The following is an 18989-nucleotide window of genomic DNA, read 5'->3' as shown; positions in this document are numbered from 1 at the left end:
TGATGACCTATATCACCCCACCTGACTCCCCACCCAGCCCAAATCTCTCCATCCTCCATCAGGAGGGGATCTATGTACAGCCCCTTGGCCATCCTGGTGAAGGCTGGCAAGGCGCCTGTCCCTGATGTTGCCCTCACCACCAGCCTGGGTTCCCACAGCAGCCTCAGATCTGCCTCCCTGCCTCTGGCTCTCCTGGCCAACCCCTCCCACTACCACCAGAGGGAGCGGTTTAAATTGCAAATCTGATCGCGTCCCTCCAGAACTTCAACCCTACAACCCCTGAATACGAAATCAGCCCACACTCCTCAGTCGGGCACTCAAGATCCTCCTCCGTCTTGTGCCAGCCTGCTCCATGCCTGCTGCCCCGCGTGAACTACTCCACCGCAAACACGTTCCACCCGTGCCTGGCGCCTCCCGCCTCTGTGCCTTTGCTAACACTGTGCCATCTGCCTGGAAAGCCCTCACTCAGTCACATTCTCCATTCATTCACTTATTCAACATATTTACTGAGCATCTACCAAGTACCAGAAACATCCAAACAGGTCAAATTGCAGCAGCCCTTCCAGTCCATCTGAAATTACCCTTTGCCAGCCTCCCTCCCCTGTACCTCTGCAGGGGCCCAGCCCAGTCTGCCTCATACCCAGGGATGTGGGTAGATGTCTGTGTCCCCTTTCAGAGCCCATCCAGGGAGGGGCCCACCTTGTCATCAGCATCCCCAGTACTCAGCCCAGGCCTCAAACCAGGAGATGACCCTGAATGTGGAGTGAGCCTCAAGTGTAGGGCTCCAGGCAGTGAAGAGAAAGGCCAAGCAAGGCATGATTCTTGGGAGCAGATGTCTAGGCCCTGGAAGCCAACAGAAGAGACTGATTGGCCAGAGTGGTCCCCAGTTCCCCCTAAAGGAGGCCTGAGTGGTCAGGAGTAACTTTACCCCCTCAAGTTACCCCAAAGCCCAGCCCAGCCAACAACTTATCACTGAATTTGTTATAACGTAAAACACAAACATGGCAGGGTCAGAGCTTGGCTGGACAGGGAAATTAAGGGGGCCACACTGAGCACCACCCCTTCCTAGTCAGGCGGTTTAGGGCAGGGAGTAACTGTCTTCCTAAGGGCAGCCAGTGGGGGTTGGGAGCACCTGGCTGGGATTTTTACCCCTGACAGCACAGAATCAGGGGCTAAAGAGGTACCCTGCTCTCTCCCTCCCCAAGGCTTGAGGCCCCATATGGAGGGCTCATCCTGCTGGAGTCAGTTGGGGTGGGGGCGGGGTGTGCAGAAGAATCAGGGTTCAAGCAGGCTTTGAAGGCAGGGGTGGGGCCAAACAGACATCTGGCCATTCTCCAGCCACCTAGGAATCAACCAGAGCATCAATCAGGTCAACACACAGAAGGCAAAAGTCCAGAGGTCAGGGAGCCACAGGAGGACAAAGGGATAAAGAGGAGGGGAGAGGAAAAGAGAGAAAGAGAAATGACAGCTAAGAAAGACTGAATCAGCTAGAGCTGGCAGAAAGGAAGGGGTAAAGGCAGAGAGGGGCTGCCCCAGAGTGAAGCCAGCAAAGAGGCTGAGGGGCCACCACAGGACCCAGCAGGCCATCAGCACCCCCGAGCCCCTAGATGAGCTTTGGCCACTCCTGGGCAACAGCTCTCCCCACCCGAGGACCTCAGAGATCTGAGTGGCTCTGGGGATGAGTCCAGGCTGTCATCAGGACTGGGCTGGGGGGAATGGTCACAGAGGCCTGCCTAGAGCTGACAGCTATTCTAGCCTCCTGTGTCTCAGGAAGACCACTTGGGGAGAAATTGGTCCCTATAGCCACCAGACTCCATCCTCCACCCCCTGCACACTTAGACCAGGTGGGGAGCCCATTTACCTCAGGCGAGTTCTTTGGCCCACACAGGAACTCCAGGATGGAGATCTCAGGAGAGTGGGAAGGGTTTGGGAGCCCAAACAGGAGGACAATGCCAGGACCTGACCTAGAGTGCCAGGCTGGGGGTGGGGAAAACTTCTCTGACTCCTAGAATGATACCAATATCCAAGTGCCAAGAATTGCAAACCATCAAAAAGAGCCCAGGCAGACTCTGGTACCAAATCTAGGAGGCAAAGGTTAATGAGGCTGGGGTCAAGCCAGGGAGAATCAGGCTGAGAATCGCTGTGCCCACGTCCCTGCCCATCTGGAGAGGGTGTTGGTCACAGGCAGCAAGAGAGCTGCCCTGGGGAGACCCCCCCCCAGCAGCAGGCCCCCAGAGCCCCACTGCCAGGTCAATAAAGAGGGTCTGAGGGCCCTCCTGCCCCCTCCCACCCACACCAAAGACCAGGGTTAAAGGACAACTTCACAATGAAAGGGGCTGCCCTGAGACTGCAGCTCTCCTGCCTCAAAATCTTCCTCTGTGAAATGGAGAGGAAGTGTGCCCATGGCCCCTGCATTCTCACAAGGTGTTAGAGAGATTCTAGAGGGGTAATGGAAGTGGAAGGGAGCTCTAAGCCTGAAAGCTAGTCAAACAAGATATTACCATACCCCAGAGACCCAGATACTGACTGGTCCAACATCACATACCTCCACACAGCATCTAGGCTGAGAACAAGACTTCTGACCACACAGGCTCATACACTGAGTGCCAGGAAGGAGGGCACATGGACAAGGGCTGCTGGGGAACTCAACTGCTCCAACCCAGAATCCCAAGCTGGAAGGATTTGAGAGCAATCAAAGAAGGCTTCCCAGAGGAGGAATATGCCCCAGAAGCAAGGAGGATTTGGTAACAGGGAGGGGCCTGCAGGGGGCCTGACTTGACACTTCCTTGGGCCTCTCAGTCCTGGGGACAAAGGGCTGCCTCCTTTTCAGAGGTACCATCCTGGACCACATCTCCCCAACCTATCTTCTACTGTGCGGATGGCTGGAGGGGAAGGGGGAGGAGGAGGGGAGGAGCTGGGGAGAAAGGGTGTCTAGGAAGTTCCTTGAAGCAGTAAGCAGTGGACAGGAAGACTGTGAGAGGATACTCCAAGGGGGGGGGGGGCAGGGGGGGATACAGGGAGCGGGGTACAACACAGCCACAACCTCATCACACAGACTGAAGCACGCAGAAGCATGGCTCCAAGCAAAGCAGGGATAGGGAGCGGCAGTGCACCAGGCTGAGGGCCTAGAGGTTCCCCCTGTAATCTCTAGCATTTTGGGAGCTCCTGGGGGCCAGTACTAATGCACCTTTCGGGCAATTCCCTTCTTCCAGCCGCCTGTCCCACGGAGCAGAAGGCTTAAGGACACACACACATACACACAGGGGCACGTCTCCCAACTCCCCCCACCTCAAGCCCGGTGTCCTCAGCCTGGCTGCAAAGACGACCTCGCGGCCCCTGGGCCTGGAAGCTGTCTCCGCGCAGTCCCCCCCGACCCTGGCAGGGTCATAGCAGTCCGGCGCCCGGAGCTGCTCCAGAGAGGCGCCTTGGGGCTGAACTGGTGTCCCAGAGAGCCGGTGGCTGAGCTGACCGGGTGGTAGAGACACACCCCTTGGCCCGCCGGGCGGCACAACCCGCGCCCCCTCCTCATTCCTCCCTCGCATTCTCTTCTAGAAAGGCCAGAGTTCCACCATAAAAGCGCCTCCATCCTCTGCCTCCGCATGCAAAGTTGCTCCAAGTCGCCTGGGTTCTGGCGGCATGCGAGGGTTAGGCGGTGCCGCGCAGCGGGCGGGAGCGCGGTCAACGACTAGGGTGCCGAGCGCGCCCCTCCCCAGCTCCGCGCGTGCACGCCCCCCATAGGCGCGCACCCAACACCCCACCCCCACCCGCTGCCCCCGAGGCTCCCGCCCAATCAGAGGCCGCGCACGCGGCGCCGCCGGCGGGCAGACACCCCAGCTCTGTGGCCTGCGCCTCGGCCGCCCTGGCCCCGCCGCAGCGTCCCGGCCCGGCCACACTCACCGTCCCGGGCGCGCATTCCGCGCGCGGCTCCACTCCAGGGCCGCATTCCCCGTCTCGGCTCCGCTCCGGTTCCCGCTCCGACTCGAGTTCCCGCTCCGCAGGGCTCGGCTCCGAGATGGTGGCCGCGGCAACGAGCGAGGCAGGGAGGGCGTGAGGGTGTGTATTGTGTGTGTGTGTGTGTGTGTGTGTGTGTGTGTGTGTGCCCCTGCGCGCCCTGCGCCTGCCTCCTGCTCTCCACGCTGCGATGCCAGCAGAATCCCTAACGCGCGCTCCCAGCCGCCTGGGCGCTCACACACGCGCACGCCCGGGCGCGCACACACCCCCGCTGCCGCCGCACACCCGGCTCCTCACTCCCAACTCTCGCCCTCCTGAGGCGCTCACAAAAGGCCCCCTGGCCCCGGCCCGCCGGAGTCCCCAGAGCGCGGCCCGTGGGGCCTGAGGAGTGGCTCTGCGTCCGCTACCAGGTTGGCCCCGCCTCAGGTCCCCGGCTGCTCCCAGAGGGGGCCCCTGCGGGCGTCCCTGCTTCTTCACCGCGCCCAGCCGGACCGCGGCCGTGCTCTCAACCTGCTCACTGGCCGGCGCACCCAACTCCGGTCTCCGGCGCTCCCACCCAGAGGCGCCGGCTCTCTCTTCCTCGCCTGCGCCGCCTCCCGCCGCCGCGTGCTCTCTCGCTCCTTTCTTTCCCCCTTTTCTGTCACTGCCTTTCCTTTTATCTCCTCTTCTTTCTCCCACCTGCACCCGCCCCGATCTCCGTCCTCTGTCTTTCTCGCTGCCTCGAGGTCTATCTTGCCGACGCCCTCTCTTGCGCCTCCTCCTCCCCACCGCCCTGCGCTGGCTCACACATTCTCCGCATTACATAGGGTGCAGCCCGCGGGTCGCCGGGCCCAGGGTTCGAGCGCGCAGTGAGAGGCGAAGAGACCCGCCGCGCCCGGGCCCCGCCGCCCCCTCCGCTCTCCGGTCGCTCCGCGGATCCAAGCTCCGGCCTCGCGGGCGACGACGTCCCGCGCTAGCCTCGGCTGTCGCTGACAGCTCCCATCTTGCCCGGGCTTAAAGGGATAGCGCACCGGGCTCGACCTGCCCCACCCGGGGGCGCCGAGGAGGGCGTCCTCCTGCTCTGGGACAGTTCGGGGCAGTGGTACAGCCGGGGTCGAGCGGGCGGCGCCCTGTTAGCCGCCAGTGAGCCCGGCCCTCCGAGGCTGGAGGTGAGTCAAGGAGAAGGGCTGTCAGGAGCTGCCCGGACCACGCCATCCAGGGGGCGCTCAGTGCTTTTCGGTGTCTAAGCCTAGGGACAGGCTAGGGGTGTGAGCAGTGCAGGCCGGCTGGGCGCCCAGCACTTGGGGCGTGGGGGGAGGAAGGATCAGGGAAGCAGCTGTCCGGATCTGAGCACAGGATAAGGACACCTGTCATGCTGAGAGAACAGGGCACAGGGTGGCCTCCCACTCTTGCTGTGTGACCTTGGGCAAATGATTGCCTCTATCTGGGCCTTAGTTTATCCTTCCTTGGAAGGACATTGGCTTCCATCATCTCTGTGGCTCTGATTTGGTGTTATGTCCCTCCAAAAATGAGAGAGCAGAAGGTATGGTGAAACTCTGGGGGATGGAGGAAGTCCAGGAAAGCTCCTGGAGGAGGTGACATTGAAGCCAGGTATTGAAGGATGAGTAAGAGTTGGCTGGGCCCAAAGGGCATTCCATGCCAAGAGAAGAACATGTGCAAAGACCTAGAAGTGGGAAATAGGGAAAGATGCATGTATTTGGGGGAAGAGAATCTATAAGAGCCTTGAGTGAGGAGGTTCAACTTTGTTCTGGGGCAGCAGTGGGGCTGCCACTAAGCTAAGCTAGGCTGAAGCCCTCTCCATCCTTCACAGAGGCACAGCTAAGGGCTCCCCAGTTCCAGGAGCTTTTGAAAGAGGCCCCCTCTCCTCTCCTCCTAAACTCAGTCCCAATCTCTGCACCCAATCTCTGCCGCCAGATGCAGCACAGCCTCCCCCTGCTGACCGGAGCTGGAAGTGAGAGAAGCCCAGGCTTCGCTGTGGTGGTGATGCGAGTCCAGGAAGGGTCAGACTTTGGCACCTACCCATCTAGGTGCCCTGCAAAGACCCTAGACTTTCTTATTAGGCATACTCAGTGCCAATTCCAGCCTCAGTGTCCTCTTCTGTACAATGGGAATAAATATTCAGCCACCAAGGAGGTTGGTGAAGAATTCATGAGGAATAACACACAGGAATGACCCAGCACACAAGAGACATTCAGAAAATGTCCTTTTCCTTCCACACACCTGGCCTTAGCTTTGTGGACCTTCCCAAAGGCCCTTACTCTCTCCCTTTTACCTCCTTCCCTGGCCGTTTTCCTTCTGCCTTCCTAACAGACTTCCTTGGGGGCCTCAAAGGAGATGAGCTCATGGCGGTTGCCTGCTCTGGCTCAACACGCCTCCTCAGAGTCTTCCCAGGGCTTCCAGGTGGGCCCTAGGGAAGTCAAACAGAGACAAACAGCCTTCCCCTGGAGTCCCTGACATGTAAGCAGAGCAGCAGTCTACATCCCCATCAATTTCTCCCACTCTCCTATTCTGGGAGCCACCTAGCCTTTGTGTCTGTGTTTGGGAATCTATGACCCCAGTTTTGCTGTGCAAACTCATACAGGTAACACACTCTCTGAGCCTCAGGTGGAGTCTGAGTGAAAGCTGAGCCAAGGTCTGCCCCCTTCACCACTCTGCCAGCTCAGCTGCCAAATCTGAGTCCCTGGCATGCCCCACCTTGTGCTACAGCTGGGGCATCAGAAGAAGGGGGTAGAAGTGGTCGCTGGTGCAGGGTGCTGAGTGGCGGGCTCTGGAGTGGTTGGAGGAACAGTGGGGACATTGTCCTCTGCTTCAGACCTCCAAGGTCAGCCCAGAGCCACCAGGCTAAACCCTCAACTCCTTGCAGAGCTTGTGAGAACCTGTTGTCCTGGTCCCGTGCAGCCCCATCTCCAGTTCCCTCTCCTTATGCTCTGGCCACAGGGGCTTTCTCTCCTTCCTCCCACAAAAAGGCCTTTGCACGTGATAGTCCCTCTCTGGAGCCCCTCACTTTTCCAAGTTAATGCCGATCCAACCTTCTGGTGGTAGGTCAAACATCACATCCTGCAGGAAGCCTTTCTTTACTCCCAAGACCAGACTGAGCCTCAACCTAACAGCCCTATAGATCTTCATAGTACTTGTCTTGGTTGTCATTTTTTTGCAATGTAAAGAGTTCTGTCCCTTTGAGTTCTGTCTGTTTCTTTCTCTAGATTCTAAGTTCTCTGATCTGTATTCCCCACACCTGGCACAGCGCCTGGCATGGAGCAGGACCTCAGTAAGTGTTCGTGGAAGGAATGAAGAACAGTGGCTCTCAGTTCAAATCCTGGGACTGCACACTGAACCTTGATTTTCTCTTCCATCCGCCAGGGCTGCCTTGGTGCAGAGAGCAGCTGGAGGAGGGAGGATGTGCTTCAGAGCTTGCTCCCTCCCTGAGCAGCACTACTCTCTGCCATGTGGGAGGCTCTCTTCTCTGAGTTATAATTTCTGCTTCTGAACCTGATTTATCTTATTAAGGACCCATCCTAAGGAAGCTGGGATGGCCCTGCAGGACCTGTCCCCAGGTCAGCAGGGCCAGGCCTGCTTGTCAGAACACCTGGGTCAATCCACAGTTCTGTCACATCAGCTTTTTCTACAATAATCACACCTACCTGTCAGTGGGGAAGTGCATTGCATCCACAAGCCTATCCTGTGTGCCTTCTCAGTGAAGGCACGCTATAGCCGAGGGAAGTGGGAACAAGGATTATCTTCATTTTATAGATAAAGAAACTGAGGCACAAGGTTATGGCCAGTATGGACACTGGAGACTTGCAGTCCAGCAGTCACATGGTGGAGGATGGTGCCAGGGGTAGCAAGACTGGAGGATACTGGGGATCTGAGCAGATAGATGACCCTGCTTATTACTGAGAGGTGGGGTTAGAATTGCAGTTTGGAAGGCCAGTGGGGCAGGAGGAGTTTGGGGACCCAGCAGTGTGTGTGTACAACTCGGGGAATAGGTCTACACTTCAGCTCCCACTCACAGATGGTGTGTTCTGTGCCAGGCCCTGTGGGGCTGTTCTCGGAGGATTCACAGGCTGTGGCCAGACAGGCATGAGGACAACCACATCCACAGGAGAAGGCCAAGGTTCCAAGTTCTGGAGTGGGCACTGTCAAGGTGGCCAATAGGATCACAGAACTAAGAGTTGGGAGCCCACAGGACCAGGCCCTGAGCCTCAGAGGAAAGGAGGGGAACTCCTGCACTTACCTGGGCTGGCATCAGCTGGATCTGGCTCTCCCAAAGAGGCCCTGGAATGACTGCCCTTGAAAGATGCATAGGAATTCACTGCCTAAGAGAGGGGTCCTAGGGAGGGGGGAGCACAGGGGCGGCAGGGCGGGGGATCCCCTCTGAGCCTTCAGCACCTGCCAGCCCAGGCTTGGCTACTGCAGGGATTCCGAGAGTATGTGCCTGGCCACATGGATGGTACTTGAATGACAGAAGGGAGGGAAGGAGGGAAGAAAGGAAGAAGGAAGGAAGGAAGGAAGGAAGGTGAGGGGGAAGGAAGGAACTTCCTACAGACAGAAAAATGAAGCATCCATACTGTCAAGGGAGGAGCAGAACAGCCAGCGGGGTGCACTGGTGAGGAGGCGCCGGGCAGGGGATCAGGGCTGGGTCACCATGGTCCTTGAATGCCTCGGGAGAATAATTGGACTTTGAAGGGTTTTGAGGGGAGACAGATGCTCAGATATGAATTTGTGGGCACTTCCTCCAGCTCCTACAGGGAAGATGGATGGAGTGGGTGAATCTGGAGGTTGAAGCCTGGAAAGGAGGCTGTGGGGTACATCTTCAGGTAAGGAGATGAGGGGGTGGAGAGGTCCAAAGGTAGATACTTAAAAATTCAAGACTTGGGAGTATCTGGCTGTGGAGGTGAGGAAAGGAGGGGCCCTGAGGCCTTTTAAACAAAGTGACTGCTCTCTGCTATGAGTTGACCCCTGCCAGGCTTCATGACCTTGTTCCAGGGAACCCTCACACTGACCTCTCTCAACTGTCTGCAGTGGACAGGGGGCACAGGGTGCACTACGCAGACCCCCTGCAGGCTGAAGCACTCCTCCCTGCAGCTGGGAGTGTTGAGGCTGGCCGGCCACAGATGAGCACCTGTCCTTCAGCTTAACAGAGTCTCCCTGCCCGAGGCCTTGCCCTTCCTTGGGCAGCTACATCTAACAACTGGTCAAAGCAAGGGATAAAGGCCTGACCTCTTTCCCCAACTCAGGACAACCCCACAAAGAGAGCTCAGGTCCAGAGATCCCCACAGCTCTGTACTGTAACTGCATCGCAGCCCAGCTTCCCTCTCTGCCCCATCCTGCTTCCCTTAATCCCTTCCCGCCAAGGGTGTTGATCCTGGTAAAACTCTTGCGTGCTCATCTCCCTCCACATGCAGGTATTATCATCCCCACTTTACTTATAAGGAAATTGGGGCTGAGAGATGTTAAGTGACTTGCCCATGGCTGCACAGCTGATAAGTGGCAGGTCAGGGGCTGGCTGGGAAGGGAAGAGGCCAGGGAACCTGGCTGGCTGGGGCAGGGGGATGGGGTTGGGGTCAGTCTCCAGGGAAGGCCAGTTCAACCCATGGGCCAGCACTAGAACCAGGAGGGACTTATTCCTTCTACCTCCCTCTCCTCATTCCACAGATGGACAAACTGAGATGGGAGAAGCAACAAGACTTGCCCAGGCTTATAATGTCAACTAATGATGGCCCGATGAGTATTCCCTAGGGTTCTGCCTCCCAGCCCAGCACAGGTGTTCCTTCAGACCAAACTGATATTCTCTTCCAGCCTGCCCCCCTTTCCAAGCCTTACACGGGGTCTCAGGCTCAGAGACCTAGCTGGGTTGACCCTTACTCAATTTCTTAAGGTTGGAATAAGGTGCCTGTAGTTCCCCAAGGCTCACCGCAGAGATCTTTGCAGCAGCCTGAGCTGCCCAGCCCTGGTGTGAAGCTGGGAAGTACTGGGATGGGCAGGCAGGATCTGACTGGCACAGTAGAGCAAACAGACGGGAAGGAAATCAATTTGAGTGTTTGATTAATTTTAATTTTTAATTTGCACAGAGAGTAATGCACCCCATTTGACACTGCATACTCACTGCAAGCTGCTGGCATTTGCCATTGCTGCCACCGCTGCAGCCTGGTGTGCCCAGCGGCTCCCTGCCCTTCTGTCAGGCGAGCCGGTCCCTCGCATGGCAGACTAGCCTTCTGCGATGCAAGGAGGAAGGGTTTCCTCCAGGGACCTCTGCCCCTTCTGCCCAGGGGAAAAGTGTCTGGTAAGTCCCCTCTGTGCAAAGTGGGAGGGGACAAAGATGTGCTCCTTCCTGGGAAGAGACCAGTCAGGCAACATCTGTTCCAAAGTCAGGGTTGTGCCAATGGACTCTCGGGCGTGGTGATGGACCAGTTTGAGGGACAAGGGAGATTCTGGGTGCACATCAGCTCACAGGTGCTAAGTAATTGCCCAGGCCATCTACATTCAAGGGCAACCCTGTACCCAGCGTCAGATCTCTAGGACAATCTCAACTCTCATGTTTTGGGATTTTAAGGTGAGGGTCAAAGCTCTGCTATCTCTTTGTTGATTTGGACTTTGATCACATACAGGGTGAGACAAGTTGGTCTGAACTAGGAGAGACTAAGTCCATCACACTCTGTAGCTCCTGGCCCTTCCTTCTCCCCACACCAGGCCTCATATACTGAGAGCATCATCCTGTGGGGTTGAGAACAGAGACCCTGGAGTGATGCAGACCTAGTTGGAATCCTGGTTCTGCCACTTATTAGCTGTGTGACCTTGGGCAAGTCAAATAATCTTGCTGATCATGGCCTTCAAGGACTCCTTCAGACCTTACCCTCTCTTGGTATCTACAAAACACAACATTCAATGGCCTTCTCCAGGAAGCCCTCCCTGATTAAGCCTTCTCTTCTCCTCACTATTCCCAGCTGCTGGCTCTGCCCTGAACAGGAGTCCTCTCTGATCCCTCCTTGGCCCTCAGTAGCTTAACTGTGTGCACTGCACACTCTGCATGGAGTGATATGTGCCTTTGATGCAGATATCCCTGCTTCACATCCAAGCTCATCTCCATGCTGGCCGCTTAGGCCCATTTCTTGAGCACCTCAAATCCAGCAGGACCCAACACTGAACTCACCATCCCTTTCTAGACTCACCCTTGCCTCTTTTTCTTCCCTATCTCATTAAACACCACCACAATCGACTAATTGCTCAAGCCAGAGAGCTAGGAACCACTGAGACTCCTCTGCCAGCCTCATTCCCCACACCCTATTCTGCCCCAGGTCCTCCGTCCCCACCCTCCACTACCTATCCTCTGATGGGGCAGGCAGAGGGGAGGAGAAGGATTCTCTGTGGCATTTACTCTACTGTGTGGCCGGGCTGGGAGAGCCTTCAAAGAACAGCCAGTCCTCCCCTCCCATTTTACAGATGAGGACACTGGAACCCAAAAAGGGACAAAGGCCTGCCCTAGGCCTGATTGTGAGTTGCCCACAACAGAGCCACACTGAGAAGTGTGGCCCAGGTGGGCATCTCAGGGAGGTCGTGGTCAAGGCCAGGCCCTGTGACAGTAGCAGAAGGGAACCTAAAGGCCTTGAAGTCCTGGCTCACTCCACCCCATACCCCAGGCCCAAATAGCTCAGGGGAGGAATGAGGGACTGGGGCTGTGTTCAGGTTTCCAGGCAGAATGAATAACCCACTACTGAGAGCTCATGAAATTCAGACATTACTTCATGGCGACTCCACATCTTGGCCCCTGGGAGCCCCACTTGGATGTGGCCAAAACAGCAAGCAAGGTGGGGCCTTAGCTGTGCCTGGAGCTAGTGGCGATTCTTTGTGTCCCCCTACCCCCACACCCAATTCTCACACTGCCAGAAATTCTGCCACTGTCTGCTCAAATGTAAATTAATGCATTCTGACCATTAGAAGAGCTGGCACCAGGGTGGGAGAGAAGGATGAAGAGGAGGCATCCAGTTAGAGATCCCAGGGAGGGAACCCAGGGTGCACAGGTGTGGCCCCTTTTACTGAGCACCCCCTGCATGCTGGGCACTGTGCTAAGTGCTTCCCAAGCTTCCTCCTTGCTGCTCCAAGGCCCCCTCCCTGTGACCCAAGTGTCACTCAACCCCTCCCAGCCTCAGTTTCCTCTCCTGTAAATAAAATTAGCATTAATAGCTGTCTCTGGAGGCTGTTAAGTGATTAAATAAGAAAAGGTGTGTAAAATGCTTCTTACATTGCCAGACACAAAGTAGATGCTAATTAAATGCTAATTATAAATGAGATAACGCAAGTGATCAGGCCTAGAACCGGCTTGGTTCATGCTTGTCAAGTCTGAGCTGTTAATAAGATAAATGCTTCACCACTTGCCACTGGCATGGGGCAGAGCTGGTGGTGGAGAGAGGAGTCTGCCCAGGGCTATGGGACAAAGGAGTGGTCTAGAAACCCAGAGCATTAATGCTAAGAAAAAGCATAGAGAAAGGGTGAAGCCACAGGAAATGGACCACCAGAGGCCAGAATCCACTCTTATCTTTTAAAAGCCTCTCTCTCTGAGGTTTGGGCCTGGATGAGCCAACTCCGAAGGCCCCCAAGTTTTCTGGATTGGACCAAGCCAGCAGTCAAGAAGGGATGAGAACTTCACCCACCAGGAGGGAGAGGGGAATAACAGAGACCCAAAATGAGACAGAGACATCAGGAAGACAGCCATGTGACAGCCACCACTACACAGCCCTCATAGCATGCGTGCATGGCCTTTGCCTACATTTTCTCATCTCATCCTCTGAGCAACCACGTCAAGGGCATTGTTTTGCCTGTACACAGACAGAGGGCTCCAGAAGACACAGGCCCAGGCAGTCAGGCTGCATGGAAACAAGAAGCCACTGACCTGCTGAATGACTTAGGCAAGTCATGTTCCCAGAGCCCTAGGACCCAGGTCCCACCTATATGATGATTTCTCAGGATGAGCTTGTTCTGAGAAACCCAACTCCACATTCCACCCACCCATGGGGAGTTTGGGTGCACTCTCCAGGGTCCTGAAATATCTCTTCTGCCTTTAAGCAGTCTGGAGACCCCAAAGCTGACTTGGTTCGCTGGACACGTTCCTTAAAACCAGGAAGATACATCAACATTTTGGATATGGACTATTATCCTAAGCACTCGTGGGAAGCTATTTCTTAGATTCATCACCACCACCACCACCACCACCACCACCAAGGACAATGCTTTTTTGAAGTCCATGAATTGATGCACCTCTCCCTTCTCCCTGTGGGTGGCTCCATTCCCATTTGAATTTTCATGTAAAGGATGTGCCTCAATGAGATGGGCTTGTCTGCAGCCCTGGAATCAGATGAGTGCAGCAGGAGGAGTTTAACCAGGTGCTCAGTAAATGTCATCGGCTGTCATCATCACAACCATAATCCTTATCTTCCCTGGGCAGCCCTCCCTCCTTCTGGGATAGCAACCACACCCAGATGTGCACCCCCATCTTGTGGCTCCAAGAAGCACACCCAGGGAGAAGGCAATGGTCTCCACTGCTGTGTGCAAAAGATGGCCAGACAGCAGCCTTTAAGGGAAGGGGGAGGAGGGCCCTCCTTTCAGAGGCTGCTCAGATCCTTTCTGTCCCAAAGCTCCCCATTGGGTGACCTGGAATAAACTTGTCCTACCTGTGCTTTCAAATCAAAACTGGGTAAAGTCTCAGAGGGCTGCCTCAGTCCCTTGCCCACCATTCACAAGTCCTGATAGGGAAACCCCAGGAAGTGGCTCCAGGACCTGTAGACCCTGCTTCTTTGCCCCCCCCCCCCCCAGTTTCCCCATCTCAGTGGGAAACCAAGCAGCCAGATTCTAGTGACCGAAGAAGGCAGAGTCTCTCCCTATTTAAGAAAGGGGCCTAGCTCTTAAGGAAAGAGCTGTGTCCCCACTACAAGGGTAGAGGATGGGGAAAGAGAAAGAGCTACACCGCTACCCTTTGCTCCACTCCCACATGCTCCCAGTTACCCCAGCTTGGACAGGGCAGATTCTCAAAGCAGAGGCCCCTTACTCTTGTCATCACGTTCAGCCCCAACCAGCCAGGACCCTGTTACTCAGTCTTCATTGCAGAGCAACTCTGCAGGCTCCATTGCTGGGCCTGAGAACCCTCAACTCCTCCTTTCACAAACACTTATTAAGTACCTACTTTGTGCCTGAACTGTGCCAGGCAATTCTCTTACACTTGATCCCGTTTGATCCTAAGACAACCCATGGAAGTAGGTATTTTACAGGTGAGAAAACTGAGGCTTAGAGAGGTTAATTTATTTTCCTAAGGTCACACAGCTGAGGACGGGTGGATGAGGAAGACCAGATTGCCCCTTTTCCAGTCTGATGAGGGTGGCTCTCACAGCCCTGTACCAAATGGTTGATTCCATAGAACTGGTCACAGCACAAACTTTTGCCTGAGTACAGGTGAGCTTCACTAAGGAATCAGAGGGGAAAGGAATGTCTAGCCTAGTTTATACCTGCTCTAGGAGAACCTGCCCAGCTAGCTCCTTGGCTCTTGGAAGGTTACCCAACGTAGGCAATGGTCAAGGTGATGGAGGGGGAAAAGTAGTCACATCCAAGGCCCAACTCCTTCCTTGTTTCCCACCTGACGGGCAATCGGGCATTCAGAGCCCTGCTGGGGCTGCAGAGTGGGGAACACAGGGGGATGTGCCCTGTGAGATCCAGGAGGCAGAGATGTTCCTGTCTCCCCCACCTGAATACAGGCCACTCACTTCTCTGGACCACTGAGGAAGACCCCTTCTGAAATGCTAACGTTTTCTGAAAGGGTCAGGGGTCACTATCCCCAGGGGTCAGGCAGGTAACCAGAAACAGACCTGCTGAGGAAGGGCCAGGGGAGTGCAGGCTTTGCCTAAAAGCCCCAACTACCCAGTGTGACCCTTCTGATTTTGAAAAATCTTGAAAGAGAAGCCAAAAGCCAGACTTCCCTCAGAAACTGCCCATTTTTTAAATGTTGGCCACTAATTCAATTTCTTAAGTACCCTATGGGCCAAACTTGCCATCCCTGGCTTATGCCATTAGATGCTCCCATTGAGCAAGGCCCCAGTGGAGACAACAGTGTGATCCAGCAGTTCACAGTTCACAGACCCCCTGCCCATCTCCCCTATCTGAGCTTTGGGGGATCATGGTCCCTTTTTTTACAGCTGTAGAAACTGAGGCTCAGAGCAGGCAGAGTCCTTGGTAAGCCTGGGCCCTGACCCCATCCCAGGCTTCCTCCTGCTGTCCCAAGTCAGTGACCTCTTGTTGCAGCCCATGGAACATAGGCAGGCCTTGCTATGGGAGGAGACCCCAGCTCCAACAAGATCGAACTGGCCTGACCACAGATGAGGACATTGGGTTGCTCTGAGGTGCAAGACCCAGGAACCTGGGGCAAAGGAGGCATAAATTTTATTCCATCCCTTCCCCCTTAGTGGGCCCTTTTGATTGAGGTGCAGGAGTGGGGTCCCAGGGCCCAGAAGAGGTGAAACTGAGTGGCAAGAGGGCTACCAGGGGCCCTGGTAGTGGGAAAGAAGGCTGGATTGGATCAGATTTTCTCCATTTGGAGGGATGTTCGCTCCACTAGGTGCTAGTCTCATCAATATTTTCCATCAACAACTTGTTACACTCAATAGGATGGGGACTGGATGGGGATAGGGTTCAGGGACCAGGCCTACAGGGACCTAGAAGCCAGGCTTCTCATGGGGAGGCCAGAGGGAGGTGATAAAATCCACAAATCCAAGACAAGAAGGCATCAATGTCCTTTCTCAGCTTTTTACACACATGCACACGTGTGCCCAAGACTTGTGCATGGAAACATCAGCAGATGCACACATACATGTATACGGGCAGATATACATGCATACATTCTCACGCATACCTCCAAAGCCTTTGCTTACACCATGCTCCCCACCTAGGACATGCTCCCCTTCTCTCTGAATCCTCTCCAATCATTTCTTTGGCCGCTTCCATCCCTAGTCTCTGGAGCCAGAGAAGTGTGTCTGGACCATGACTCAGGCCTGAGGCTAATGAGCCTTGGGTGTGTGTGAGAGAGAGAAAGGAAAAGGGTCCTAGGGCAGAGTGGAGCTCAAGGACAAGGACAGTCCCGGAGCTGGCAGAGGGGCAGAGAGGGGTCCCAACGCTGCCAGCTTGGGAATGCTGAGGCTGCCAGCAGGGCACTGAGAAAGGCCTGCTGTTCACTGTCTGGAGAAAAGGGCACCGAGGCTGGGCCTAAAAATCTTCCTCCAGGGCCCCTTGCTGGAAGTCCTCCAGGATTACCACGGGCTGGGTGCTCCCTCCTTCCTCTGAGCTCCAATAGCCTTGATGGTGGGCAGAACCCATTGGACACTGAGCTCAGGAAATCTTAAATCTATCTTCCAGGAGCATCCAACCTCTGGTTCAGCTCCAGATCCAGGATTGTACTTTTAAAACGCAAGCCCTTTGGCGGTAGGGAGGTAGCTTCAGCACCTAGCAACGGAGAAACCAGGCCGAGTGTGATTGGTCAGTTCCAGCACAAGAGAGAAGGTGTGAGCTGATTGGCTGGCGATGCTTATAAAAGCAAGACGCCAGCGACCACGAAGCACAAGTTCCCGCAAAGCGGGTTGGTAGGGCCCGGAAGAAGGAGGGCAGCCCGCACCTCAGAATTCCCCCTTCCACCCCCAATATCCCTCTGTCCTCAGGGGCTATCAAGGCAGCAGTGACTTACGTCTGAAGTAGCTTTGGCCAGTCCAGTGTGATGAGAGGGCTGCACAGTAAGGGTCCCCTTCCCAAGGCTGTGGGTTGTCCTTTCCTGCAGCAGACAAGAGCTGTTTTTGTACTGCATGCAAATGTGGCTGCATGCGCTCGTAACTGTATGTGCATGTGCTACATGAACCAGTCATGTGCCCTGGTCCTAAACAGGCTGACCTCAAATCTCACTCATTCGCACAGGAACAAGGACCCTGGGGAGTCACGTTCCAGCTCTGCCACATATCATCTGTGTGACCTTGATGAGCTACTTAACCTCTCTGTGCCTCTGAGTCTTCATCTGTACAATGGGGATAATAATTTCATCTTCCTCATAGGTAAATGACTTAATACAGTGGCTGGTACATGGTAGGTGCCATATGGGTGTTAGTATATTTTTCAGCAAAGCCTTACTGAGTACCTACTATGTACCTGGGAGTCTGATAGGTGCTAGAAACACATACTAATCCAGACAGGCACAATTCCCACCCTCAAGGGGGATCCAGTCTATCAAGGGTCCTCAAGGCTGCCACAAAGTTGCAGATGGGACAAGTAACGACTGAGACAGAGGATGGGAGAGGGGGTACCAGGGACACTATTCTCTCTGTTTTCCTGCTGCCTTTCTGGCTGTACCTTCTCAAGCCACCCTGGGCTCCCTGTCCTCTGCCAGCCCCAGCTGGAGGGGTCTTCCAGGGTCTTGCCTCTTCTCTCCCCACAGCGCTCCCACCAGCTCACCCAGCCTCTCCCATCTCCACACAGGTGGCACCCACATCTCCTCTTCAGCCTGGCACACCCAGCTGTCTGCTCAACATCTTCACCTGGATGTCCACCATGTCCAGATAACAAATCACCCTCCCCTCCAACTAGGTCTACGCTCTTTCTGGGTGCCCATCTTAAAACCTGGAACTCCCTGCTACCCAGCCACCAAGCCAGGAGACTGGAAGCCCCCTTGTCACTTCACTTTCCATTACCCCCTCATTCAGCCTACCTCCTGAAGTCCTAACAACTCTCCCCCCTAAATCACCATGAATCCATCCATTTCTCTCCAACCCCACCGGACTACCCCACCCCCAGTTGTAGGTGCTATTGGTGCCTTACTCAGATCTCTTTTTACCAGTGCATTTGCCCCTCAGCTGCCCTTCTCTGCAGCGTTGCCCTCAGACAAGGGAGACTGACCTTGTTAGGAAATGCCTGGAGGTTTTACAAGCCAAGCCAATGGCTGACAGATCCAGGAACAAAAGCCCACCCACAACCCCCTAGCCTCCTGGTAACTCTGTTGCTGTTCAGGCTCCAGAGCTCCCCTGGGTTGAGGCTTCAGCTGACCCCTCACCCTTGCCTAGCTTCCTCCCCATCCTATCCCACTCTCTTGTGGGCATCACTTGAAAGCACGCATTTAATAAACCTCTAGCACTCAGATCTCCCTTTCTGGCTCTGCCTCTCAGGAACCCAACCTAAGACACCATGTCCCTTGTTGGGCTAGTCAAAATGATGCATCCCAGCCCCTGAGGACAGGGGTGGGGGCCAGGCTGGGCCAGGGATGGTGGGGCCCTGGGAAGGGAATGCAAATGAGCTTTGATCCTCCCCACCCACCTCGTAGGGGTTGGCCCGAAGGAGCTGGGCAGGGCCACCTGGCCCCCCAGACGTTGTGATTAAGTTTTGTGCCAGAAGGAGAATGGAGAATTGGTGCTTTCCCGCCTCCCTTTTTCTTTTTACTTCTCTTTTGCTTTTTTTTTTTCAAAGGCTGAGCCCAAGTTAATCAGATAAACTCCTTGCCAGTTGCACCAACAATTTTTCTAAGGTTCAGTCTCCCCAGAGCAACTCATAATTACTCCAGACTGAGACATTAAAGCAAAGGGGAAAGAGGGGAGAAAAAGATGTTTTTAATTAAAAAATTAATTTTTCCAACAGACCCACTGACGGCTGCCTGGCTGTGTGGCTTCCCTCCCCCAGAGACAGTTCCCCTCCATCCTTCTCTTCCTCATTAAACCTCGAGGAGGGCGGGGTGGGCCTGGTGAGAGCAGCCCCTCCCCTTGAACAAAGCTTCCTCTCCCTCCAGCTGAAGCTTCAAACTCTCTGGCCTCCTTAAAGTAAGTGGTTGAATTGCAGGAGTCTAGGTGGGAACAGCAGACTCAGTGCAGGCTTTGGACTCAGACAGATTCAGATCCCTATTCAGACCCATAAGATATGTGTGACTAGGATGAGCTCCCTGGCACCTCTCTACTCAAGTGAAGTCCTCTGGCCAGCATCATTGACATCACCTGTTAGAAACCAGAATCTTGGACCTCCTCCCGAGGTCACCTGAA

The 18989-nt window shown here is 55.1% G+C and overlaps 1 protein-coding gene across 1 annotated transcript in view; it reads right to left on the bottom strand.

Moving 5' to 3' along the window:
* LOC116660156 overlaps nt 1–7077 on the bottom strand; it is a 112217-nt gene extending 105140 nt beyond the window's left edge. Inside the window, exons 1-4 of the mRNA XM_032468855.1 lie at nt 6956–7077; nt 4738–4971; nt 4359–4468; nt 3898–4243 (exon numbers count right to left, since the gene is read on the bottom strand). Of these exons, the coding sequence (XP_032324746.1) occupies nt 3898–4243; nt 4359–4468; nt 4738–4971; nt 6956–7077 (812 nt within the window). The remainder of the gene's footprint in view (nt 1–3897; nt 4244–4358; nt 4469–4737; nt 4972–6955) is intronic.
* Nucleotides 7078–18989: the final 11912 nt, after the last annotated feature.

This window comes from Camelus ferus, chromosome 27 (assembly GCF_009834535.1).
Source record: "Camelus ferus isolate YT-003-E chromosome 27, BCGSAC_Cfer_1.0, whole genome shotgun sequence".
Taxonomy (NCBI): Eukaryota; Metazoa; Chordata; class Mammalia; order Artiodactyla; family Camelidae; genus Camelus; species Camelus ferus.
Note: the sequence above shows the minus strand (reverse complement) of the source record. Positions and strands in the feature narration are given on the sequence as shown.